Below are 27,549 nucleotides of genomic sequence, written 5' to 3'. Positions count from 1 at the left end.
CAGTCGCTCCAATCACATATGCTGCATTACAGCCATCCTCAGGGTGCAAGGCTTACTGCTGCACGGCTTACCTTCACTTCATTCACACACTCAACGGGTATTACCAGACAGGATCCTTTCCGCGGTGTGTCTCACTGTGATGTGTACGGCCGATGCAGCTCTTCACTTGCCCAGATTATAACACTTGATATTGTTATCGCCAACCTCACAGCTGTTTCACCATGTTGGCGTCCTCCACGCTGAGCCGGCTCATAAAAGTTCATCTCTGCTACCGGGCACTTGAGTGTTAATACACGCTCCGGTTGTTGGTGAACAAAATGCCGTCCTTGATTCTCCTTAATTAATTTATTACTGATCCGGTACCGGATTTACAAGATATATGCGAGAGTCAATGTGTGGCAAATAAATTGAGGCTCAAGAGATGCTGTTCCACTGAGTCAGATTTTGAAAGTCAGGCCAGTGATATGGCGCAGAAATTTCTTCAGAAGGGGTACTCTAGAAACCAGGTGAGAAAAGGCTGGTTGAGAGCTAGGCAGACACCAAGAAATGAATTACTATATAAGGCAGTGGAAAAACCAAAAGGAACTAATGAAATCCGTCTTATCACTAAATACAATTCCCATTGGAATAAATTACGTGATATTCTTAAAAAAACATTGGCACATTTTGTCCAATGACAACTCAATTGCCAAATATATTCCTAAATATCCTCTTCTCACCGCTAAGAGAGCACCAAGTATCAAAGACAGATTAGTCCATAGTGAGTTCCAGAGAGATACTCCCAAAAATTGGCTAACACAAGCACAGACTAGGAAAGGGTGTGAACCTTGTGGTAGATGTGTGTACTGTAAGTACATAGTTAAAGCCTCAAGTTTTTGCACAGAATATTCAGATAGGTCATATCACATAAATGAAAGAATAATCTGTAATACCACAAATGTCATTTATATGTTACACTGCTCGTGTCCCAAACATTGGGAAAAGTACACGAGAACTAAAGGAACGAGTGAGAGAACACAGAGATAGCATTAAGGATAAAGAGTCAGATAGCCCGGTGGCTAGACATTTCCAAAAAATGCACAACTCTGATTTCTCTCATCTCAGGGTACTAGGTATTGAGCATATCAAGCCCAAAAGGAGAGGGGGTAATGTTGATCAACTATTACTCCAACATGAGTCACGTTGGATGTATAGACTCAACACCCTCTCTCCTCTGGGCCTGAATGAAAAAATTGAATTTTCTTGTTTTCTGTAAATACTCTGTAATTCTACTAAACATTGTGTTAAAGATACATGTTTTATCATGTGTCTAAGAATAAAGCAATAAAAAATGTACCACTGTATGATTTAGTGAACTACTTATCTGCTAATCAATGTTAAAGTAGAAATGTTAGTGCTGATTGTCATCAATTGTATTGTAATTTCCATAACACAAAAGCTTGGAAATTGTAAATAGCCACAAATGTATAGTTTAGTTGTTTATATTTAAATGCCGTTATCAATTTGTAGCCAAAGTGTTAACATGCATAATATCATTCCCCTTTAAGAAACCTTAGAAGGGGTTGTAACAATGTATCTGCACAAGTGTTTAAAATCCAGCTCAGCTGTCTAACCTGACACATCTGATGAAGCCCTGAGTTCAGCCCGGAAAGGGGGAGGGGCGAAACGCGTAATGTTTGGGACAGACACAGCGTGGAGGACGCCAGCATGGTGAAACAGCTGTGAGGTTGGCGATAACAATATCAAGTGTTATAATCTGGGCAAGTGAAGAGCTGCATCGGCCGTACACATCACAGTGAGACACACCGCGGAAAGGATCCTGTCTGGTAATACCCGTTGAGTGTGTGAATGAAGTGAAGCAGTAAGCCTTGCACCCTGAGGATGGCTGTAATGCAGCATATGTGATTGGAGCGACTGGTTGTTTATTTGCCACACATTGACTCTCGCATATATCTTGTAAATCCGGTACCGGATCAGTAATAAATTAATTAAGGAGAATCAAGGACGGCATTTTGTTCACCAGCAACCGGAGCGTGTATTAACACTCAAGTGCCTGGTAGCAGAGATTAACTTTTATGAGCCGGCTCAATAATCCATAGCATGCTAGTAAAATTACCTGTTGGTAGTGCACGACACTTGAATTGTGTTATTGGCCACTTTCACAGTATTTGTTTTTGGCTTTGTTTTTAATAAATATATGTTCAGCATACCTGTTTTGGATATCCCCTTTATTAATTAAGTGTGGGTGTGATATGGTGCGGCCTGTAATCCGCTTTATAATCAGACATAGAAAGTGGCGCTTACCGACTGCTGGGGTTCGTGCTATTCCGGTAGCGTAATCTTCAGCGGGCACTAGTCTCTTTCCTCTTTCAAAGGACCGGCGTTCCTGGAGCCCAGACAGACGCGCCTCCGTTTTCCGGCGCACAAGGCAAACAGTAGATCCACAGTGTACATCCGAGCTACACAGGGCAGGAGGTCAATCAAGCAGCATGCACCGTAATGAGGAGAAATGTAAGTATACAAAAAGAACTTCCTTGAGGCATCCAGATAAAAAGATAGAAATTTATTGGGACTTCAATAAAAACAAATTCCGAGCAGACGCTCCCTTTAGCAAGAGGTCGGGGTCACAGCTGAGCAAACCGCAGACATGTTTTGCGTGTATTAACACGCTTGATCACTGCAGTGATCAAGCGTGTTAATACATGCGGTTTTTTACACCTTGCCCCAAAAATATTATGTCTAAAAAAAGGCCTTATACCTGGGGTGGGGTGGGGGTTGGGGGGGGCAGCAGAATTTTGAGTGCCTAGGGCAGCACAAAACCTAAATACGCCCCTGGTACAATGTATATGTACAGTGGTGTGTGCAGATACATATGTACTCAGTATATATACCCTACTGATTATATTTATATATATATAGTATTACACAATCAGTGGGGTATGTGTACAATGTATATGTACAGTGGTGTGTGCAGATACATATGTACTCAGTATATATACAAATCAGTAAGTCAGTATATATACAAATCAGTAAGTGCTACTGTGCAATAACGTGCTGTAACTTGTTAGGTTCAGTTATATACAGTGTGTGCCCACCCACCTGTATCCCCCAGCCCCTCCCCTCATGACTAGCTAGCTGCCCCCTGTATCCCCCCAGCTCCTGAGTCCTGACTCCGGCTACACTTGCCCCAGTCATGCTCCGCTGTCTGCTGCTTACGCTCTTCCTGGCCGCCCCCTCCCTGCAGAAGGAGCGGGACTTTTACTCAAACCGGGTTGTGAACATCAGAGGGAAGCTGGTGTCCCTGGAGAAATACCGGGGCTCGGTAAGTGAGGGTACTCAGGGGCCCCAGATACCCAGTAAGCCATGGTGCCAATGGCACACAGTAAGTGAAGGGCAGATACCCTGCTAACGGCGTACACACTCTAACAAGAGACCCACTTATTGGGGGCACACACCCCACTATCTGTGGGACCTCCCCACATTAACTAACTGCAGCCCCTCCACTACTCTTCCCGGCTAATGGGTTTCCCCTCCCCTGTTGCCTGCCGGGCTGAGGACGTGGCATGTTGGGGCTCCGTGTGTCAATGTGCTACACTGTGAGGGCTGGAGAGAGTCAATGTGATTGTGTACAGACTTTATACTGCAGTGTTTTAGCTGTTACCACAGTTGTTTATGTGTCAGTCAGAACTTGTATCCGTGTCCTTATTGTCTGCCTGTTAGTGTTTTGCCTGTGTGTAGGATACTTTGTGTTTACATGTGTGTTTGTGTATGAGACACGTGTATATGTCTGCATGTATATATATATATATATATATATATATATATATATATATATATATATATATATATATATATGTGTGTGTGTGTAAGTTTGTGTATGATACACGTGTATATGTCTGCATGTATATATGTGTGTAAGTTTGTGTATGAGACATGTGTATATATCTGCATGTATATATGTTTGTGTGTTTAAGTTTGTGTATGAGACACGTGTATATGTCTGCATGTATATGTGTGTAAGTTTGTGTATGAGACACATGTATATGTCTGCATGTATATGTGTGTGTGTAAGTTTGTGTATGAGACACGTGTATATGTCTGCATGTATATATGTTTGTGTATGAGACACGTGTATATGTCTGCATGTATATGTGTGTGTGTAAGTTTGTGTATGAGACACGTGTATATGTCTGCATGTATATATGTTTGTGTATGAGACACGTGTATATGTCTGCATGTATATGTGTGTGTGTAAGTTTGTGTATGAGACACGTGTATATGTCTGCATGTATATATGTTTGTGTATGAGACACGTGTATATGTCTGCATGTATATATGTGTGTGTGTGTAAGTTTGTGTATGAGACACGTGTATATGTCTGCATGTATATATGTTTGTGTATGAGACACGTGTATATGTCTGCATGTATATATGTGTGTGTGTGTAAGTTTGTGTATGAGACACTTGTATATGTCTGCATGTATATATGTGTGTGTAAATTTGTGTATGAGACACTTGTATATGTCTGCATGTATATATGTGTGTGTAAATTTGTGTATGAGACACGTGTATATGTCTGCATGTATATATGTGTGTGTGTAAATTTGTGTATGAGACACGTGTATATGTCTGCATGTATATATGTGTGTGTAAGTTTGTGTAGGAGACATGTGTATATGTCTGCATGTATGTGTGTGTGTAAGTTTGTGTATGAGACACGTGTATATGTCTGCATGTATTTGTGCGTGTGTGTAAGTTTGTGTATGAGATACGTGTATATGTCTGCATGTATATATGTGTGTGTGTGTGTAAGTTTGTGTATGAGACACGTGTATATGTCTGCATGTATATATGTGTGTGTGTAAGTTTGTGTATAAGACACGTGTATATGTCTGCATGTATATATGTGTGTGTGTAAGTTTGTGTATAAGACAAGTGTATATGTCTGCATGTATATGTGTGTAAGTTTGTGTATGAGACACGTGTATATGTCTGCATGTATATATGTGTGTGTGTGTAAGTTTGTGTATGAGACACGTGTATATGTCTGCATGTATATATGTGTGTGTGTAAGTTTGTGTATAAGACAAGTGTATATGTCTGCATGTATATGTGTGTAAGTTTGTGTATGAGACACGTTTATATGTCTGCATGTATATGTGTGTGTAAGTTTGTGTATGAGACGTGTATATGTATGCATGTATATATGTTTGTGTATGAGACACGTGTATATGTCTGCATGTATATGTGTGTTTAAGTTTGTGTATGAGACACGTGTATATCTCTGCATGTATGTGTGTGTAAGTTTGTGTATGAGACACGTGTATATGTCTGCATGTATGTGTGTGTGTAAGTTTGTGTATGAGACACGTGTATATGTCTGCATGTATGTGCGTGTAAGTTTGTATATGAGACACGTGTATATGTGTGTGTATGTGTGTGTGCCACTTTGTGTATGATGCACAGTGTGTGTGTAAATTAGTTTGTGTATAAGACACATTGTGTATATGTGCGTGAATGTGTGTGTGTGCAAGTTTGTTTATGAGACGTGTATATTTGTGTGTATGTGCGTGAATATGTGTGTGTGTGTGTGTACAAGTTTGTGTATGAGACACGTGTATATGTGTATATGTATTTGTGTGTGTGTAAATTTGTGTATGAGACATGTATATGTGTGGATGTGTATGAGACATGTATATGTGTGCATGTGTGTGTTTGTGTATGAGACGTGTATATGTGTGTGTGTAAATTTGTGTATGAGACATGTATATGTGTGCATGTGTATGAGACATGTATATGTGTGCATGTGTGTGTTTGTGTATGAGCCACATGTATATGTCTGCATGTATATATGTGTGTGTGTAAGTTTGTGTATGAGACACATGTATGTGTGTGTGTATGAGACACGTGTATATGTGTGTGTGTATGTGCATATATGTATGTTTGTGTATGAGGCGTATATGCGGGACTATGTATGTGTGTGTCATTTTTTTGTATGAGACACGTGTATATCAGTGTGTATGTGCGTGAAAATGTGTGTAAGCTTGTGTATGAGACACGTATATGTGTGTGTGCGCGCATGTATGTGTATGTTTGTGTATGAGACATATAAATGTGTATGTGTGCATGTATGTGTGTGTGTGTGTAAGTTTGTGTATTAAACGTGTGTGTGCAAGTTTGTATATGAGACGTGTATGTGTGTGTGCAAGTTTGTGTATGAGGCAAAGTGTGTATTTGTGTGTAAATTAGTTTGAGTATAAGACACATTGTGTATGTGGGTGAATGTGTGTGTGTTACTTTGTGTATGAGACACAGTGTGTGTGTAAATTAGTTTGTGTATGAGACACATTGTGTATGTGGGTGAATATGTGTGTGTGTTTGTGTATGAGACACGTGTATATGTGTGTATGTATTTGTTTGTGTGTAAATTTGTGTATGAGACATGTATATGTGTGAATGTGTATGAGACATGTATATGTGTGTGTTTGTGTATGAGACACGTGTATATGTGTGTGTGTGTAAGTTTGTGTATGAGACACATGTATATGTCTGCATGTATATATGTGTGTGTGTAAGTTTCTGACCGCTGCTTCATAACTGCTGAATATCTGCTGTCCCAGAGCTCCAAATGTATCCCAAACTGTCCTTATAGATATATTTAGCTGAATGTCTGCTGCCTCAGAGCTCCAACTTTATCCCAAACTGTCCTTATAGATATCTGTAGCTGAATGTCTGCTGCCCCAAAGCTCCAACCTTATCCCAAACTGTCCTTTTAGATATCTTTAGCAGAATGGCTGCTGCCTCAGAGCTCCAGCCTTATCCCAAACTGTCCTTATAGATATTTAGCTGAATGGCTGCTGCCCCAGGGCTCTAACCTTATCCCAAACTTTCCTTATAGATATCTGTAGCTGAATGTCTGCTGCCCTAGAGCTCCAACCTTTTCCCAAACTGTCCTTATAGATATCTGTAGCTGAATGTCTGCTGCCCCAGAGCTCCAACCTTTTCCCAAACTGTCCTTATAGATATCTGTAGCTGAATGTCTGCTGCCCCAGAGCTCCAACCTTTTCCCAAACTATGCTTATAGATATCTGTAGCTGAATGTCTGCTACCCCAGTGCTCCATCCTTATCCCAAACTATGCTTATAGATATCTGTAGCTGAATATCTGCTGCCTCAGAGCTCCAACCTTATTCCAAACTGTCCTTAATGATATCTGTAGCTGAATGTCTGCTGCCCCAGAGCTCCAGGTTTATCCCAAACTTTCCTTATAGATATCTGTAGCTGAATGTCTGCTACCCCAGAGCTCCAACCTTATGCCAAACTATGCTTATAGATATCTGTAGCTGAATATCTGCTGCCTCAGAGCTCCAACCTTATTCCAAACTGTCCTTATTGATATATGTAGCTGAATGTCTGCTGCCCCAGAGCTCTAACCTTATCCCAAACTGTCCTTATAGATATCTGTAGCTGAATTAGGATCACCGCTAATAAGATATACACCAGTTATTTTATGTTAATATTAGTAACTGGGAATAATTGATACTTGAATTTAGGATCTCTATTGTGGATACTAGTAAATACAATACTAGTTATGAGTATATACAAATGTGGATGGGAGAACTATTTTTTATATAATATTTGATTAGTTTCCTTATAGTATCCATGCCAAAAAGATATTTGATACTATTACAATTAATTTATTTCAGGTACCTAAATCAGTATTGTTACCATTGTTAAGAGTGATAGCAGATAGTGTGTTGCCAAAACTAACCATTGAAAGAAAATGAAACTTTTTGGAAGTGATGATGTTTAATCATACAGTATACACATAAACAACAAGCAAAGGCAGAAAAGAACTAAATACAACATCGTGATCAGGTGTTGCTTAATCTAATATTACATGCATATATAACTAGTTTAAGCATATGGAACGTTCACGTATGCACCTCTAATAAAATTAGGTGACACATAGTATTTAATCATACATTATAGGTATTCATCTATCTATCTATCTATCTATCAATTGGGTACTTATAGAGAGCAAACTAATCACCCGTGAGGGTCTCAAGGCGCTAAGGGAAAGCAGAGGGAGGGGATGGGATGGGTTTTCAGTCATATGTAATATAGACACGTACATAACTCTTGAACGTATCCACATACGCAAATGCATGTATAATACCGTCCTTGTAATACCAGGACCCAAGACCTCAATTTTAGTTTTATTAATAAGTATTAGTAGCCAAGAATGACCATCATCTCCTGCACTGAATTCAATATATAGTGTCAAACTTTTAAATACATAACATTAATGATTATGAGTGTTGCCTGATGTAACAATAATATGAAAAGGCCAGATAGCATTAATTTAGGGACACGTTGACATTTACACATCACATTTGTTCATGATATGGGATTTTAATCTTTTTTGTTCACCCATCTTTTAGAGTTTCAATAAAGGTTATATTTTATTTATTTTTTCCTGCCTCCAATATTAGTCTGGGCACAGAGTGCTAACAAAGCATTTTCTTTTGTGGAATTTAGTTCCAAAGTTGTTTATCTGTAGCCAAATGTCTGCTGCCCCAGAGCTCTAACCTTATCCCAAACTGTCCTTATAGATATCTGTAGCTGAATGTCTGCTGCCCCAGATCTCTAACCTTATCCCAAACTGTCCTTATAGATATCTGTAGCTGAATGTCTGCTGCCCCAGAGCTCCAAACTGTCCTTATAGATATCTGTAGCTGAATGTCTGCTGCCCCAGAGCTCCAACCTTATCCCGAACTGTCCTTATAGATATCTGTAGCTGAATGTCTGCTGCCCCAGAGCTCCAACCTTATCCCAAACTGTTGTTATAGATATCTGTAGCTGAATGTCTGCTGCCCCAGAGCTCTAACCTTATCCCAAACTGTCGTTATAGATATCTGTAGCTGAATGTCTGCTGCCCCAGAGCTCCAACCTTATCCCAAACTGTCCTTATAGATATCTGTAGCTTAATGTCTGCTGCTCCAGAGGTCTAACCTTATCCCAAACTGTCCTAATAAATATCTGTAGCTGAATGTCTGCTGCCCCAGAGCTCTAACCTTATCCCAAACTGTCCTTATAGATATCTGTAGCTGAATGTCTGCTGCCCCAGAGCTCTAACCTTATACCAAACTGTCCTTATAGATATCTGTAGCTGAATGTCTGCTGCCCCAGAGCTCCAACCTTATCCCGAACTGTCCTTATAGATATCTGTAGCTGAATGTCTGCTGCCCCAGAGCTCCAACCTTATCCCAAACTGTGTCTGCTGCCCCAGAGCTCCAAACTGTCCTAATATATATCTGTAGCTGAATGTCTGCTGCCCCAGAGCTCTAACCTTATCCCAAACTTTCCTTATAGATATCTGTAGCTGAATGTCTGCTGCCCTAGAGCTCCAACCTTTTCCCAAACTGTCCTTATAGATATCTGTAGCTGAATGTCTGCTGCCCCAGAGCTCCAACCTTTTCCCAAACTGTCCTTATAGATATCTGTAGCTGAATGTCTGCTGCCCCAGAGCTCCAACCTTTTCCCAAACTATGCTTATAGATATCTGTAGCTGAATGTCTGCTACCCCAGTGCTCCATCCTTATCCCAAACTATGCTTATAGATATCTGTAGCTGAATATCTGCTGCCTCAGAGCTCCAACCTTATTCCAAACTGTCCTTAATGATATCTGTAGCTGAATGTCTGCTGCCCCAGAGCTCCAGGTTTATCCCAAACTTTCCTTATAGATATCTGTAGCTGAATGTCTGCTACCCCAGAGCTCCAACCTTATGCCAAACTATGCTTATAGATATCTGTAGCTGAATATCTGCTGCCTCAGAGCTCCAACCTTATTCCAAACTGTCCTTATTGATATATGTAGCTGAATGTCTGCTGCCCCAGAGCTCTAACCTTATCCCAAACTGTCCTTATAGATATCTGTAGCTGAATTAGGATCACCGCTAATAAGATATACACCAGTTATTTTATGTTAATATTAGTAACTGGGAATAATTGATACTTGAATTTAGGATCTCTATTGTGGATACTAGTAAATACAATACTAGTTATGAGTATATACAAATGTGGATGGGAGAACTATTTTTTATATAATATTTGATTAGTTTCCTTATAGTATCCATGCCAAAAAGATATTTGATACTATTACAATTAATTTATTTCAGGTACCTAAATCAGTATTGTTACCATTGTTAAGAGTGATAGCAGATAGTGTGTTGCCAAAACTAACCATTGAAAGAAAATGAAACTTTTTGGAAGTGATGATGTTTAATCATACAGTATACACATAAACAACAAGCAAAGGCAGAAAAGAACTAAATACAACATCGTGATCAGGTGTTGCTTAATCTAATATTACATGCATATATAACTAGTTTAAGCATATGGAACGTTCACGTATGCACCTCTAATAAAATTAGGTGACACATAGTGTTTAATCATACATTATAGGTATTCATCTATCTATCTATCAATTGGGTACTTATAGAGAGCAAACTAATCACCCGTGAGGGTCTCAAGGCGCTAAGGGAAAGCAGAGGGAGGGGATGGGATGGGTGTTCAGTCATATGTAATATAGACACGTACATAACTCTTGAACGTATCCACATACGCAAATGCATGTATAATACCGTCCTTGTAATACCAGGACCCAAGACCTCAATTTTAGTTTTATTAATAAGTATTAGTAGCCAAGAATGACCATCATCTCCTGCACTGAATTCAATATATAGTGTCAAACTTTTAAATACATAACATTAATGATTATGAGTGTTGCCTGATGTAACAATAATATGAAAAGGCCAGATAGCATTAATTTAGGGACACGTTGACATTTACACATCACATTTGTTCATGATATGGGATTTTAATCTTTTTTGTTCACCCATCTTTTAGAGTTTCAATAAAGGTTATATTTTATTTATTTTTTCCTGCCTCCAATATTAGTCTGGGCACAGAGTGCTAACAAAGCATTTTCTTTTGTGGAATTTAGTTCCAAAGTTGTTTATCTGTAGCCAAATGTCTGCTGCCCCAGAGCTCTAACCTTATCCCAAACTGTCCTTATAGATATCTGTAGCTGAATGTCTGCTGCCCCAGATCTCTAACCTTATCCCAAACTTTCCTTATAGATATCTGTAGCTGAATGTCTGCTGCCCCAGAGCTCCAAACTGTCCTTATAGATATCTGTAGCTGAATGTCTGCTGCCCCAGAGCTCCAACCTTATCCCGAACTGTCCTTATAGATATCTGTAGCTGAATGTCTGCTGCCCCAGAGCTCCAACCTTATCCCAAACTGTTGTTATAGATATCTGTAGCTGAATGTCTGCTGCCCCAGAGCTCTAACCTTATCCCAAACTGTCGTTATAGATATCTGTAGCTGAATGTCTGCTGCCCCAGAGCTCCAACCTTATCCCAAACTGTCCTTATAGATATCTGTAGCTTAATGTCTGCTGCTCCAGAGGTCTAACCTTATCCCAAACTGTCCTAATAAATATCTGTAGCTGAATGTCTGCTGCCCCAGAGCTCTAACCTTATCCCAAACTGTCCTTATAGATATCTGTAGCTGAATGTCTGCTGCCCCAGAGCTCTAACCTTATACCAAACTGTCCTTATAGATATCTGTAGCTTAATGTCTGCTGCTCCAGAGGTCTAACCTTATCCCAAACTGTCCTAATAAATATCTGTAGCTGAATGTCTGCTGCCCCAGAGCTCTAACCTTATCCCAAACTGTCCTTATAGATATCTGTAGCTGAATGTCTGCTGCCCCAGAGCTCTAACCTTATCCCAAACTGTCCTTATAGATATCTGTAGCTGAATTTCTGCTGCCCCAGAGCTCCAACCTTATCCCGAACTGTCCTTATAGATATCTGTAGCTGAATGTCTGCTGCCCCAGAGCTCCAAGCTTTTTTTTTTTTTTTTAAACATCATTTTTATTATTTTTAGACATAGTTACAATCACAAGAAATACCACACAGGGTATACAATAATAAGAAAAAAAAGAAAAAAGAATATACAGAAAGAAACTTGCAACCACCGCCACCAGCTGTGGTTGTAGACACAAAATACAGTATCTTTGGCACAAAGCAAGAAGAAAAAACAAGAAGCCCTGTGATTTAAAACTAAAATTGGTTTCAACTAAAGTACAATAGTTACAGAATCTCTGTAATCCAGTTTCTTGAGCTTTTTATTTCTTTGAAAATCTGATCTAAAAGAGACTATTGTGTTGTGTTGCATAACCAGTCTCATAGTTGGATACTAGAGCCCTAAACAGCCAGGGCAGAGCCATAGCTACTTCGACAAAGACAGAAACAAAAATCGAAACAAAACAAAACGGAAAGAAAAAAAGGGGGGGGGAACTTCCTCCTCCCGGCCCTTCCTCACAACTCCAATATGGTACATAGCCTCAAATTGAAAGTTCACCTCTAAGGCAAGCTTCCAGAACAGGAACTGAGTTACGGAATGGAAATATATATTGTTTTTGTATACCTGTAGGTAAACTTTGTAGGAAATGAATCCATTTATTAAGAAATTTTTTAATCTCCTGTTCTGAATCGATCGAAGTGTCATATTGTTCAATGGTTAATTTCAAGTGCATATTATTTATAAATTGCACAAAGCTGGGAGAACTCTTCGATTTCCAACCAGAGCTCCAACCTTATCCCAAACTGTGTCTGCTGCCCCAGAGCTCCAAACTGTCCTAATAGATATCTGTAGCTGAATGTCTGCTGCCCCAGAGCTCTAACCTTATCCCAAACTGTCGTTATAGATATCTGTAGCTGAATGTCTGCTGCCCCAGAGCTCTAAACTTATCCCAAACTGTCCTAATAAATATCTGTAGCTGAATGTATACTGCCCCAGAGCTCCAACCTTATCCCAAACTGTCCTTATAGATATCTGTAGCTTAATGTCTGCTGCTCCAGAGGTCTAACCTTATCCCAAACTGTCCTAATAAATATCTGTAGCTGAATGTCTGCTGCCCCAGAGCTCTAACCTTATCCCAAACTGTCCTTATAGATATCTGTAGCTGAATGTCTGTTGCCCCAGAACTCCAGCCTTATCCCAAACTGTCCTTATAGATATATGTAGCTGAATGTCTGCTGCCCCAGAGCTCCAACCTTATCCCAAACTGTCCTTACAGATATCTATAGCTGAATGTCTGCTTCCCCAGAGCCCCAACCTTATCCCAAACTGTCCTTACAGATATCTGTAGCTGAATGTCTGCTTCCCCAGAGCTCCAACCTTATTCCAAACTGTCCTTATAGATATCTGTAGCTGACTGCTGCCCAGAGCTCCAACCTTATCCCAAACTGTCATTATAGATATCTGTAGCTGAATGTCTGCTGCCCCAGAGCTCCAATCTTATCACAAACCTTCCTTATAGATATCTGTAGCTGAATGTCTGCTTCCCTAGAGCTCCAACCTTTTCCCAAACTGTCCTTATAGATATCTGTAGCTGAATGTCTGCTGCCCCAGAACTCCAAACTTTCCTTATAGATATCTGTAGCTGAATGTCTGCTGCCCCAGAGCTCTAACCTTATCCCAAATTGTCCTTATATATATATATCTGTAGCTGAATGTCTGCTGCCCCAGAGCTCCAACCTAATATCACTATGTTGCTTACTTTGTGTGGTCAGGTGACCCTCGCTGTCAACGTGGCCAGTGAATGTGGATACACTGATGCCCATTACAAGGCATTGCAACAGCTGCAGCGAGATCTGGGTCCGTACCACTTCAATGTCCTGGCGTTTCCCTGCAATCAGTTTGGGCAGCAGGAACCTGGCAGTGATCGGGAGATTGAGAGCTTTGTTAGGAAGAGATACAATGTGTCTTTCCCAATGTTTAGCAAAATCGCTGTGAGTGGCACTGGAGTCAACTCAGCCTTCAAGTATCTGATAGGTAAGTGGGGTTCTTAAATCTATAAATAAGGGGGGAGTCTGAGCTATTCAGATAATGCATTTACAAACGAGAACAGGTTATAAGGGAGGCGCTATAAAGCCAAAGGTATCACCACTTAGAAATTAAATGAATTTATTAAAACACATATATAGATGTACAGCACATATAAAAGGGACGTCTCCCCAAATTAATTAAAACATATATTTTGCACTGCTTAATGCTAAAATCCTAAACTGATTAAAATCTAAACAAGTATATCATATAGCTTCCATAGGTCTAAAAACTTTAAAATTAAATCGCTATGTTCAACACTAGTAAATACTAGTAGGCATAAGTATCAATACGTTGGATATGGGTACTGTGGTGGGTATTCAAAACTCCTTCAGACCACAAGCCCCTCAGATGATAGAATTCTTCTAAATCAGAATAGTTCCAATGTATTTATAACCCAGGTTATGTGTAAGAATTCAAGGTGTGTAAATAGTTGCATATATAATAAATGCCAAAGATTAACACTGCCAACACGACGCGTTTCACCCTCCTATGGGCTTTATCAAGATAGATCTTGAATTCTTACACATAACCCGGGTTATAAATACATTGGAACTATTCTGATTTAGAAGAATTCTATCATCTGAGGGGCTTGTGGTCTGAAGGAGTTTTGAATACCCACCACAGTACCCATCTATCTATACCATCTATCTACACCCTTGCGTGCATAAGCACTAAGTGCAGGGCTTGTCTGTGAGGACCGTGTTTGTGGGGATTGGAAGCAAGCGCAAGAATTGGCCTCTTTCTCCTACCGGAACCTCTTTCAGTGACGTCAGACGCCGCAAACTCTCAGTCGGATCCGCTCGAAGAGAATACCGAGCAAGGAAGGCAAACCTCACCCTACCAAGAGGATTTGGGTAATGTACATGGCAGTAAAAGTTGGCTAAATAACATTTAACGATTCAGTAAGCACTCTTTTGGAATATAAATCCTCTGAAGGAAAGTGTATAACATATTATCTGATCGGCAGCTACACTTGTAGCTGATTGGCAGCTTGGTGGTAATTTATCTATCTCCCCATAACGGAAATTACCTATAAGACTGACTTTTTTTTCCTCACTTTATTTATGTATTAGAGACTTGTTAATATCCAACATATTGATACTTATGCCTACTAGTATTTACTAGTGTTGAACATAGCGATTTAATTTTAAAGTTTTTAGACCTATGGAAGCTATATGATATACTTGTTTATATTTTAATTAGTTTAGGATTTTAGCATTAAGCAGTGCAAAATATATGTTTTAATTAATTTGGGGAGACGTCCCTTTTATATGTGCTGTACATCTATATATGTGTTTTAATAAATTCATTTAATTTCTAAGTGGTGATACCTTTGGCTTTATAGCGCCTCCCTTATAACCTGTTCTCGTTTGTAAATCCTTTTTCTAGACAACTATAGGGATATTGTCTTTTAAGGGGGTGTCTGGTATCTGTTTGTCCTAGCGCACCTTATACATACTTATATTTACAGATAATGCATTTACTGGTTCAACTAAGGGAAGTTGAAAAAAGGAGATACATATTAGCACTCAAATCCCTATATAAGTAATATGGTGGTTACGTCAAATTAAATATAAAATCAATCTATATTAGATATACTTAAAAATTGGTTACTTAAAAACAACAAGCTAGATTGTGACAGGCTAGTCATTAATAAAGGACCTTAGTGTAATATTCTAGGAGTCACAGAGAATCACAAGGTGATCTAAAATAATTATAATAGAATATAGACACAGAGCAAAAGTCAAATTGGGACACACCTATTAGTGCTGAATATACTGAAAGGACGCTGGTTATGTGAATAGGATGCTATAATCAGCCACAATTAATATTGCTGTATGTTGGATAACAGAAAAATACAGTATATATGGTAGACAGCATAAATAATTGTATTTTTTTGCAGATTTTAAGTAGCACTTCCCACTCTATAAATGTAGGTTAGAGAGACAGAGAGTTATGCATATATTATTAGAGTAGCACAATTCCTATGCCCTCAGCTATAGTGACTCTCAATACTTATCAGTCATGTGTATCAATGCATATAAGCACAATTAGCTGTTCAGAGTACTTCAAAATATTGCATTTGAATATAGACAATGTTTGACACTTAAAACTCAATAGTCATCAATTACAATCACTGGTATCAAGTCTGATGCTCTATTCAGCGGTTCAGTCTGAAATAATTCAAAGTTACGGCTAGTGTGATGTCGTATAGCTAAGACTCCCTTGTATGTGCCGCTTTCAATAAAGAAACGCTTGTTATGCGGTTAAGATAGTTAGCTAGACATACAGTAGTTAGTGCTGTATATATTGTGGGTAACAAAGAGTTGTATACATGTACAGCAAAAATACTTGTGGTTGTGCTTTGGTGCATACTGTGAATAGCACTTCCCTGTAAATTGGATTGGGAATATAGATAGCCTCTCTTATAATGTTAGGCTAGCACAATTGCTATACCCTCAGCTATGGTTACGCTCAGTAAATATGCGGGTGAATTTGTATTTTATATAATTAGAGCATATATACACAACTTAGAAATGCCAATATCGATATCAAGTCTAATATTCTCTTAACCAGCTCTGTTTAATCAGACGATTGATTCTCAGTAAAAGCGTCTTGTGGTTGTTATACATTTGAGGGAGGATTATAGCTGGTACAGTAATTATTTTACCCAGTTTGTCAGTCACTTTTGATCCTAATTAAACATTGCCCCACAATATTATATTTGTTACTAGATGCAAATCTTCCTTTGTTTGTAATTGGTTCACTTGATTCATTTCACTTCCTCTTAACCCTAAAGCCATTAGTTGTTTCAGCTGATGGTTATCGATTTTCCTGGTCAGTAGAGTTGTTTCTTTTACTGCTGTTTCTTTTTTAATCTCAGGTAGAATATTTCCCCTTTATAAATCAATAATCCCATTAGCCTGAAGAACACTTGTCTACTAAATGGTCCCAAGAGGCTGATATAGGATCTATCTATAGGCTCTGGGAATATTTTAGTTTCCCATTTCTGTTAAGAGATGTTATATCATCAGACCGTTGCTATATTTCTTTGAAATGTGTCTTTAAGCCTTTATTTCAGCCTTTTCGGTTGTTTGTCTGGAAAGAATTATAGTTTTTTCAGCCACAAAATCCCAATTTCTTTTAAATATAAAAGGGAAATTTGTCATGAATATGGAACGTTAAGCACTTTTCAGTTACACAGTTTTTCTGCAGTTGTGCAATAAATGAACACATAATTGACCGTGAAAATACTTTGAATTTTTTTAACACCTTGTTTGGTTTAATGTGGTTGTCTAGTCATCGCTGCTGAAGCCATTTAGGTACAGATAAGTGGCAGTGTCAGGCTTCTGAAGTATGTAGTGTGCACTTTGACGTCTTAGACCTGGGAAAATTACTGGAAAAAAATAATAAAATTATATTGCAAAGTTGTTTTACTACTCATTATTAAATATTTTATATCAGAATCTTAAGGTGTTTACTGTACCTTTTAATGTTCATGTTCTTTGTCCCGATGATGGATCTATCTATTTGTCTGTCTGTTATTTTATCTATATTTGGCATAAAAAGAAATGAGGTTACACTAAGCACCTACTACTTTTGGGACCCTTAGCTCTAATAAATTGACCCCTAGCGGTCAGAACAATATTTATTATTTTTATATTTTTATTTCTTTTATATTGTACATACCGTAGAGCTAGACATCCTACATAAAAGTTTTTGGCATAAAAAGACCCAGCTTATTTTAGGACCACATGTTTCTGTAAGTGCTTGGATAGTTTTGCTTTTGCTGTTATTGTTCAAACCATAAGTTCCTAAAGTGTCACCTACCTAGCCATGACAGTGCACTCACCATGGTTCCTAGACAAGACAAATTATATTGTCACTTTTCCATCAGATTAGTAAAGGTTTACCTTTGTCTCATCTCTCTATAAAACATTATCCCTATTTGTACTTCCAGCTAATTCATGTGCCAGCTTCCGGTGACCTAAATTACAATCTATTTGGTCCCCTTCTCAGGGGTGTTTGTATGGTCTGATAAGCTGTTCTGAACCATCACAATCAGTATGTAAGGTGCCATTTCTTTCATGTAATTAACAAGAGTCCATGAGCTAGTGACGTATGGGATATACATTCCTACCAGGAGGGGCAAAGTTTCCCAAACCTTAAAATGCCTATAAATACACCCCTCACCACACCCACAAATCAGTTTTACAAACTTTGCCTCCAAGGGAGGTGGTGAAGTAAGTTTGTGCTAGATTCTACGTTGATATGCGCTCCGCAGCAAGTTGGAGCCCGGTTTTCCTCTCAGCGTGCAGTGAATGTCAGAGGGATGTGAAGAGAGTATTGCCTATTGAATGCAGTGATCTCCTTCTACGGGGTCTATTTCATAAGGTTCTCTGTTATCGGTCGTAGAGATTCATCTCTTACCTCCCTTTTCAGATCGACGATATACTCTTATATTTACCATTACCTCTACTGATTCTCGTTTCAGTACTGGTTTGGCTTTCTACAAACATGTAGATGAGTGTCCTGGGGTAAGTAAGTCTTATTTTCTGTGACACTCTAAGCTATGGTTGGGCACTTTATTTATAAAGTTCTAAATATATGTATTCAAACATTTATTTGCCTTGACTCAGAATGTTCAACTTTCCTTATTTTCAGACAGTCAGTTTCATATTTGGGATTATGCATTGAATTATCATATTTTTTCTTACCTCAAAAATTTGACTTTTTTCCCTGTGGGCTGTTAGGCTCGCGGGGGCTGAAAATGCTTCATTTTATTGCGTCATTCTTGGCGCGGACTTTTTTGGCGCAAAAATTCTTTTCCGTTTCCGGCGTCATACGTGTCGCCGGAAGTTGCGTCATTTTTTTGACGTTATTTTGCGCCAAAAATGTCGGCGTTCCGGATGTGGCGTCATTTTTGGCGCCAAAAGCATTTAGGCGCCAAATAATGTGGGCGTCTTATTTGGCGCTAAAAAATATGGGCGTCGCTTTTGTCTCCACATTATTTCAGTCTCATTTTTCATTTGCTTCTGGTTGCTAGAAGCTTGATATTTGGCATTCTTTCCCATTCCTGAAACTGTCTTATAAGGAATTTGATCTATTTTGCTTTATATGTTGTTTTTTCTCTTACATATTGCAAGATGTCTCACGTTGCATCTGAGCCAGAAGATACTACAGGAAAATCACTGCCTGCTGGATCTACCAAAGCTAAGTGTATCTGCTGTAAACTTTTGGTAGCTATTCCTCCAGCTGTTGTTTGTAATAATTGTCATGACAAACTTGTTAAAGCAGATAATATTTCCTTTAGTAATGTACCATTGCCTGTTGCAGTTCCCTCAACATCTAAGGTGCAGAATGTTCCTGATAACATAAGAGATTTTGTTTCTGAATCTATAAAGAAGGCTTTGTCTGTTATTTCTCCTTCTAGTAAACGTAAAAAGTCTTTTAAATCTTCTCTCTCTACAGATGAATTTTTAAATGAACACCATCATTCTGATTCTTTGGACTCTTCTGGTTCAGAGGATTCTATCTCAGAGATTGATGCTGATAAATCTTCATATTTATTTAAGATGGAATTTATTCGCTCTTTACTTAAAGAAGTACTAATTGCTTTAGAAATAGAGGATTCTAGTCCTCTTGATACTAATTCTATACGTTTGGATAAGGTTTTTAAAGCTCCTGCGGTTATTCCAGAAGTTTTTCCTGTTCCTAATGCTATTTCTGCAGTAATTTCCAAAGAATGGGATAAATTGGGTAATTCATTTACTCCTTCTAAACGTTTTAAGCAATTATATCCTGTTCCGCCTGACAGGTTAGAATTTTGGGACAAAATCCCTAAAGTTGATGGGGCTATTTCTACCCTTGCTAAACGTACTACCATTCCTACGTCAGATGGTACCTCGTTTAAGGATCCTTTAGATAGAAAAATTGAATCTTTTCTAAGAAAAGCTTATCTGTGTTCAGGTAATCTTCTTAGACCTGCTATATCATTGGCTGATGTTGCTGCAGCTTCAACTTTTTGGTTGGAAACTCTAGCGCAACAAGTAACAAATCGTGATTCTCATGATATTATTATTCTTCTCCAGCATGCTAATAATTTTATCTGTGATGCCATTTTTGATATTATTAGAGTTGATGTTAGGTTTATGTCTCTGGCTATCTTAGCCAGAAGAGCTTTATGGCTTAAGACTTGGAATGCTGATATGGCTTCTAAATCAACTCTACTTTCCATTTCTTTCCAGGGAAACAAATTATTTGGTTCTCAGTTGGATTCTATTATTTCAACTGTTACTGGTGGGAAAGGAACTTTTTTACCACAGGATAAAAAATCTAAGGGTAAAAACAGGGCTAACAATCGTTTTCGTTCCTTTTCGTTTCAACAAAGAACAAAAGCCTGATCCTTCGTCCTCAGGAGCAGTTTCAGTTTGGAAACCATCTCCAGTCTGGAATAAATCCAAGCCTGCTAGAAAGGCAAAGCCTGCTTCTAAGTTCACATGAAGGTACGGCCCTCATTCCAGTTCAGCTGGTAGGGGGCAGGTTACGTTTTTTCAAAGAAATTTGGATCAATTCTGTTCACAATCTTTGGATTCAGAACATTGTTTCAGAAGGGTACAGAATTGGTTTCAAGATGAGACCTCCTGCAAAGAGATTTTTTCTTTCCCGTGTCCCAGTAAATCCAGTGAAAGCTCAAGCATTTCTGAATTGTGTTTCAGATCTAGAGTTGGCTGGAGTAATTATGCCAGTTCCATTTCCGGAACAGGGGATGGGGTTTTATTCAAATCTCTTCATTATACCAAAGAAGGAGAATTCCTTCAGACCAGTTCTGGATCTAAAATTATTGAATCGTTATGTAAGGATACCAACGTTCAAGATGGTAACTGTAAGGACTATATTGCCTTTTGTTCAGCAAGGGAATTATATGTCCACAATAGATTTACAGGATGCATATCTGCATATTCCGATTCATCCAGATCATTATCAGTTCCTGAGATTCTCTTTTCTAGACAAGCATTACCAATTTGTGGCTCTACCGTTTGGCCTTGCTACAGCTCCAAGAATTTTCACAAAGATTCTCGGTGCCCTTCTGTCTGTAATCAGAGAACAGGGTATTGTGGTATTTCCTTATTTGGACGATATCTTGGTACTTGCTCAGTCTTTACATTTAGCAGAGTCTCATACGAATCGACTTGTGTTGTTTCTTCAAGATCATGGTTGGAGGATCAATTTACCAAAAAGTTCTTTGATTCCTCAAACAAGGGTAACCTTTCTGGGTTTCCAGATAGATTCAGTGTCCATGACTCTGTCTTTAACAGACAAGAGACGTCTAAAATTGATTACAGCTTGTCGAAACCTTCAGTCTCAATCATTCCCTTCGGTAGCCTTATGCATGGAAATTCTAGGTCTTATGACTGCTGCATCGGACGCGATCCCCTTTGCTCGTTTTCACATGCGACCTCTTCAGCTCTGTATGCTGAACCAATGGTGCAGGGATTACACGAAGATATATCAATTAATATCTTTAAAACCGATTGTTCGACACTCTCTAACGTGGTGGACAGATCACCATCGTTTAATTCAGGGGGCTTCTTTTGTTCTTCCGACCTGGACTGTAATTTCATCAGATGCAAGTCTCACAGGTTGGGGAGCTGTGTGGGGATCTCTGACGGCACAAGGAGTTTGGGAATCTCAGGAGGTGAGATTACCGATCAATATTTTGGAACTCCGTGCAATTTTCAGAGCTCTTCAGTTTTGGCCTCTTCTGAAGAGAGAATCGTTCATTTGTTTTCAGACAGACAATGTCACAACTGTGGCATACATCAATCATCAAGGAGGGACTCACAGTCCTCTGGCTATGAAAGAAGTATCTCAAATTTTGGTTTGGGCGGAATCCAGCTCCTGTCTAATCTCTGCGGTTCATATCCCAGGTGTAGACAATTGGGAAGCGGATTATCTCAGTCGCCAAACGTTGCATCCGGGCATATGGTCTCTTCACCCAGAGGTATTTCTTCAGATTGTTCAAATGTGGGGGCTCCCAGAGATAGATCTGATGGCCTCTCATCTAAACAAGAAACTTCCCAGGTATCTGTCCAGATCCCGGGATCCTCAGGCGGAGGCAGTGGATGCATTATCACTTCCTTGGAAGTATCATCCTGCCTATATCTTTCCGCCTCTAGTTCTTCTTCCAAGAGTAATCTCCAAGATTCTGAGGGAATGCTCGTTTGTTCTGCTAATAGCTCCGGCATGGCCTCACAGGTTTTGGTATGCGGATCTTGTCCGGATGGCATCTTGCCAACCATGGACTCTTCCGTTAAGACCAGACCTTCTGTCGCAAGGTCCTTTTTTCCATCCGGATCTGAAATCCTTAAATTTAAAGGTATGGAGATTGAACGCTTGATTCTTGGTCAAAGAGGTTTCTCTGACTCCGTGATTAATACTATGTTACAGGCTCGTAAATCTGTATCTCGAGAGATATATTATAGAGTCTGGAAGACTTATATTTCTTGGTGTCTTTCTCATCATTTTTCTTGGCATTCTTTTAGAATACCGAGAATTTTACAGTTTCTTCAGGATGGTTTAGATAAGGGTTTGTCCGCAAGTTCTTTGAAAGGACAAATCTCCGCTCTTTCTTTTCTTTTTCACAGAAAGATTGCTATTCTTCCTGATATTCATTGTTTTGTACAAGCTTTGGTTCGTATAAAACCTGTCATTAAGTCAATTTCTCCTCCATGGAGTTTGAATTTGGTTCTGGGAGCTCTTCAATCTCCTCCGTTTGAACCTATGCATTCATTGGACATTAAATTACTTTCTTGGAAAGTTTTGTTCCTTTTGGCCATCTCTTCTGCTAGAAGAGTTTCTGAATTATCTGCTCTTTCTTGTGAGTCTCCTTTTCTGATTTTTCATCAGGATAAGGCGGTGTTGCGAACTTCTTTTGAATTTTTACCTAAAGTTGTGAATTCCAACAACATTAGTAGAGAAATTGTGGTTCCTTCATTATGTCCTAATCCTAAGAATTCTAAGGAGAAATCGTTGCATTCTTTGGATGTTGTTAGAGCTTTGAAATATTATGTTGAAGCTACGAAATCTTTCCGTAAGACTTCTAGTCTATTTGTTATCTTTTCCGGTTCTAGGAAAGGCCAGAAAGCTTCTGCCATTTCTTTGGCATCTTGGTTGAAATCTTTAATTCATCTTGCCTATGTTGAGTCGGGTAAAATTCCGCCTCAGAGAATTACAGCTCATTCTACTAGGTCAGTATCTACTTCCTGGGCGTTTAGGAATGAAGCTTCGGTTGACCAGATCTGCAAAGCAGCAACTTGGTCCTCTTTGCATACTTTTACTAAATTCTACCATTTTGATGTATTTTCTTCTTCTGAAGCAGTTTTTGGTAGAAAAGTTCTTCAGGCAGCGGTTTCAGTTTGAATCTTCTGCTTATGTTTTTCGTTAAACTTTATTTTGGGTGTGGATTATTTTCAGCAGGAATTGGCTGTCTTTATTTTATCCCTCCCTCTCTAGTGACTCTTGTGTGGAAAGATCCACATCTTGGGTAGTCATTATCCCATACGTCACTAGCTCATGGACTCTTGTTAATTACATGAAAGAAAACATAATTTATGTAAGAACTTACCTGATAAATTCATTTCTTTCATATTAACAAGAGTCCATGAGGCCCACCCTTTGGTGGTTATGATTTTTTTGTATAAAGCACAATTATTCCAATTCCTTATTTTATATGCTTCGCACTTTTTTTCTTATCACCCCACTTCTTGGCTATTCGTTAAACTGATTTGTGGGTGTGGTGAGGGGTGTATTTATAGGCATTTTAAGGTTTGGGAAACTTTGCCCCTCCTGGTAGGAATGTATATCCCATACGTCACTAGCTCATGGACTCTTGTTAATATGAAAGAAATGAATTTATCAGGTAAGTTCTTACATAAATTATGTTTTTCAGCAGTTTTATGTGTTTAGACCAATTCAAGGGGTACTAAACCTATTTTTTTTTTATTTTATGATTCAGATAGAGCATACAATTTTAAGCAACTTTCTAATTTACTCCTATTATCAATTTTTCTTGGTATCTTTATTTGCAAAAGCAGGACTGAAAGCTTATGAGCCAACCTATTTTTGGTTCAGACCCTGGATAGCGCTTGCTGATTGGTGGCTACATTTAGCCACCAACATACACATTTTCCAGCCACCAATTTCTTAAAACGACCTTTATTTCTAATCTAGGTTCCCAGGGTACAAACAGTGTACAAACAACCCTGTTTGTACACTGTTTGTACCCTTGGGACCCTACAAAAGAAATAAAGGTTGTTTTAAGAAATTGGTGGCTGGAAAATTTGTATGTTGGAAGTCTTACTAAGACTAGGCTAGTCTCTTTCCGTGCCCTACTGAACAGGTGTGCTGTCCTCCTACTTTGAAACTACATTTAGCCACTAATCAGCAAGCTGAACCCAGGTGCTGACCCTAAAATGGACCGGCACTTAATCTTTCATTCCTTCTTTTCAAATAAAGATACCAAGAAAACAAAGAAAAATTGATAATAGGAGTAAATGAGAAAGTAGCTTAAAATCGCATGCTCTATCCGAATCATGAAAGAAACATTTAGTGTTTAGTATCCCTTTAAGATTGTAAATTATTTAAGGGTTGTCTTATCCTGTAGAATATATATTGACTTTTTCTTCTTTTAGAATCTTCTGGGAATGAACCAGACTGGAATTTCTGGAAATATCTGGTAGATCCTGATGGTAAAGTGGTGAATTCATGGGGTCCTGCGGTGTCTGTAGAAGAGGTGAAACCTCACATTGTAGAACTTGTGCGCAAATTAATTCTGAAGAAAAAAGAGGAGTTGTGAAACCAAGTTCAAAGCTGGATCGTCATGCTCTAAGGGAGAAGGACTTATGTACAAGATGCCAAATGCTAAAAAGAGGATATAATGCTATCCAATCAGAACACTCAATTTCCTCCCTCAAAGAACTTTTACCTGTGAAAAGCACTGATTGGCTAATGTTACACCTGTCTCATCGTAATAAATTATAATGTCATGCTGCATCAATCAAAGCAACTGACAGCAGCTAAGAACCACTTATTCCACTTAGAATGACCAACCCATTCCTAATGCATTTATTCATCGTAATGTATTTGGGCCCCTGACTTTGTATAATGAGATTATCATTCCATCTACACCCACCGTTAGCAAATTCCCCTGTACACACACAATATTTTCCAAACTTTTTTACATTGTAAAAGCAGTAATTGATTTTTTTTTTAAATATATGTTATATCCAAAAAATGACCAATTTCATTTCCATGATATTTCAAACAAATTATAATTTCTTACATTCAGTAATTATTCTCCCTATAACCCTTGACTGCTTCCCATAACCAATGATCTGGTTTTATGACCAGTGCCAAATTCTCATTGTGTTTTCAGCCAACTAGTCACATGTTGTTGTCATGGCCGCAGTATGGACTAAAGCAAAGGAGCTATGTTTCAGCTATGGAAACCTAAAAAAAATAGAAGAACATCTGATGATATTAGAAGTATATTGGAACGTTTTTGAAAGGATATTAACAGCCTGTTTCATTGTAATAAAAATAACTAAGCAGTGGGTTATACTTACTAGAAATCATTGAAATGTGTATCATTCATCATTTTAAAAGGATTTTACATTTTGTTTCTGTTTTAACTTCATTTGTGCAGTGTCCATTACTTCTGATCACAGCCCAACAAGGAGGCTGGATCTCTGTAGGAAGGCTTGTCTAGCATGATGTAATAAAACTTCTAGAGTAACATGAGCTATGTTACTATTCATTGCATACTAGAGAAACAGTCAGTTTTGCTTATGCTCAAAAGAGGACAGAACGCAATTTAAGTTACCAACATGTCAGCGCTCTCATTTCCCTGACGGCAGTGGCTACACAGAAAATTTATAAGTGCACATTTAGCAAGAAAACAAGTTGTTTACTGTTTTTCACACAATCTGTTTCTATTTATGTTTTTTTTTTTTGAGTTAGCATATTTGTTTTTACTAAAGGAGCACTGTTTAATATTCTTTTAATTGTTATTTCCATGGGCCTCTAAAGGGCCACATCACCCCTCACTGTAAAGAAAGAAGTCTCTCTTGTATCAAACGTGTGCATAGGTTTATATCTGGACAGCAAAAAAAGCACAGTTCTATCACTTACTCTTTTAAACTTGATGGGCGAGATTACATATGCGGAGTCGCCGGTTTTTAGTCGGGTATTGCCATGACATATATGGCGTAGCATATAAATTCTGCACATATATTTCACCCGTCGCCCGCAAATTTTACTCCCATAAGCTAACATAGGACCACATCGCAAATTGGTATCGCATATTCAGCGCAAGGACTTACGCGGCGAAAATTGATACATTTTACTCCATTTTCACCTCGCCACACATAGGCAGGCGCAGCAAGCCTTACACTGAAAATGTGAGCACCGCAACTCCCTGAAAATATTAACTAACACCAAACGCATGTGCAATATCTACCTGTGAACCGCAATCCCCCACTGCAATAACTAATAAACAGCCAGATTACGAGTTCGACGTTATGAGTGAAAAAGCATCGTTATGGCCCATAACGATGCTTTTTCCCTACCGCTGCTATTACAAGTCTTGTCAGAATAGCTGTACCGCACACTTTTTTGGCCGTCACGCAACATCAGTACCGCACTTTTAAAAAAGTCCTTTTTCAATGGGACTTCCATAGCGCCGGTATTACAAGTTTTGCTGTGAGGCCAAAAAGTGAGCGGTACAGCCTAAAATGACAAGAGCTGTACTGACATATAAAGTCAGTAGTTATGAGTATTACGTTACAAAGCTGTAGCATAAAACTCATAACTAAACTGTCACAAAGTACACTAACACCCATAAACTACTTATTAACCCCTAAACCGAGGCCCCCCCGAATCGCAAATACTATATTAAACTTATTAACCCCTAATCTGCTGCTCCCTACATCGCCAACACTTTAAAAATGTATTAAACCCTATTCCGCCGCTCCCCGACATCGTCGCCACTATAATAAAAATATTAACCCCTAAACCGCCGCCCTCCCGCATCAAAAACACTATTTAAATATAATTAACCCCTAATCTGCCGCCCACCCACTCCGCCGCTATAATAAACCTATTAACCCCTAACGTAAATATAATTAAAATAAATCTAAATAAAACCTACTATTACCTAAATAATTCCTATTTCAAACTAAGTACAAATTTACCTATAAAATAAAACCAAAGATAGCTGTAGCTACAAAATAACTAATAGTTACATTGTATCTATCTTAGGTTTTATTTTTATTTCACAGCTAAGTTTGTATTTATTTTAACTAGGTAGACTAGTTAGTAAATAGTTATTAACTATTTGCTAGCCTACCTAGTTAAAATAAATACAAATTTACCTGTAAAATAAAACCTACCCTGTGTTACACTAACACCTAACATTACAATAAAATTAAATAATTTAAATTAACAAAATACAATTATCTAAATTAAAAAAACAAAACACTAAATTACACAAAATAAAAAAATTATCAAAAATAAAAACGATTTA

The 27,549-nt window shown here is 38.5% G+C and overlaps 1 protein-coding gene across 1 annotated transcript; it reads left to right on the top strand.

Annotated features, from left to right (window-relative positions):
* Positions 1–3,140: 3,140 nt before the first annotated feature.
* Positions 3,141–25,645, top strand: GPX7 (glutathione peroxidase 7). Its single transcript, XM_053694001.1, has 3 exons — positions 3,141–3,322; positions 13,649–13,910; positions 24,659–25,645. The coding sequence occupies exons 1-3, from the start codon at positions 3,194–3,196 to the stop codon at positions 24,820–24,822; spliced, it is 555 nt and encodes a 184-aa protein (XP_053549976.1). The 5' UTR covers positions 3,141–3,193; the 3' UTR covers positions 24,823–25,645.
* Positions 25,646–27,549: the final 1,904 nt, after the last annotated feature.

The sequence above is a fragment of the Bombina bombina genome, chromosome 10 (assembly GCF_027579735.1).
Source record: "Bombina bombina isolate aBomBom1 chromosome 10, aBomBom1.pri, whole genome shotgun sequence".
Lineage (NCBI taxonomy): Eukaryota > Metazoa > Chordata > Amphibia > Anura > Bombinatoridae > Bombina > Bombina bombina.
Note: the sequence above shows the minus strand (reverse complement) of the source record. Positions and strands in the feature narration are given on the sequence as shown.

Bases quoted from the DNA above. Each gene is read 5' to 3' on its own strand.
- GPX7 (XM_053694001.1), top strand. From the start codon at position 3,194: ATGCTCCGCTGTCTGCTGCTTACGCTCTTCCTGGCCGCCCCCTCCCTG. The intron at 3,323-13,648 runs GTAAGTGAGGGT...TTGTGTGGTCAG, and splicing joins TGGAGAAATACCGGGGCTCG to GTGACCCTCGCTGTCAACGT. The intron at 13,911-24,658 runs GTAAGTGGGGTT...TTCTTCTTTTAG, and splicing joins AGCCTTCAAGTATCTGATAG to AATCTTCTGGGAATGAACCA.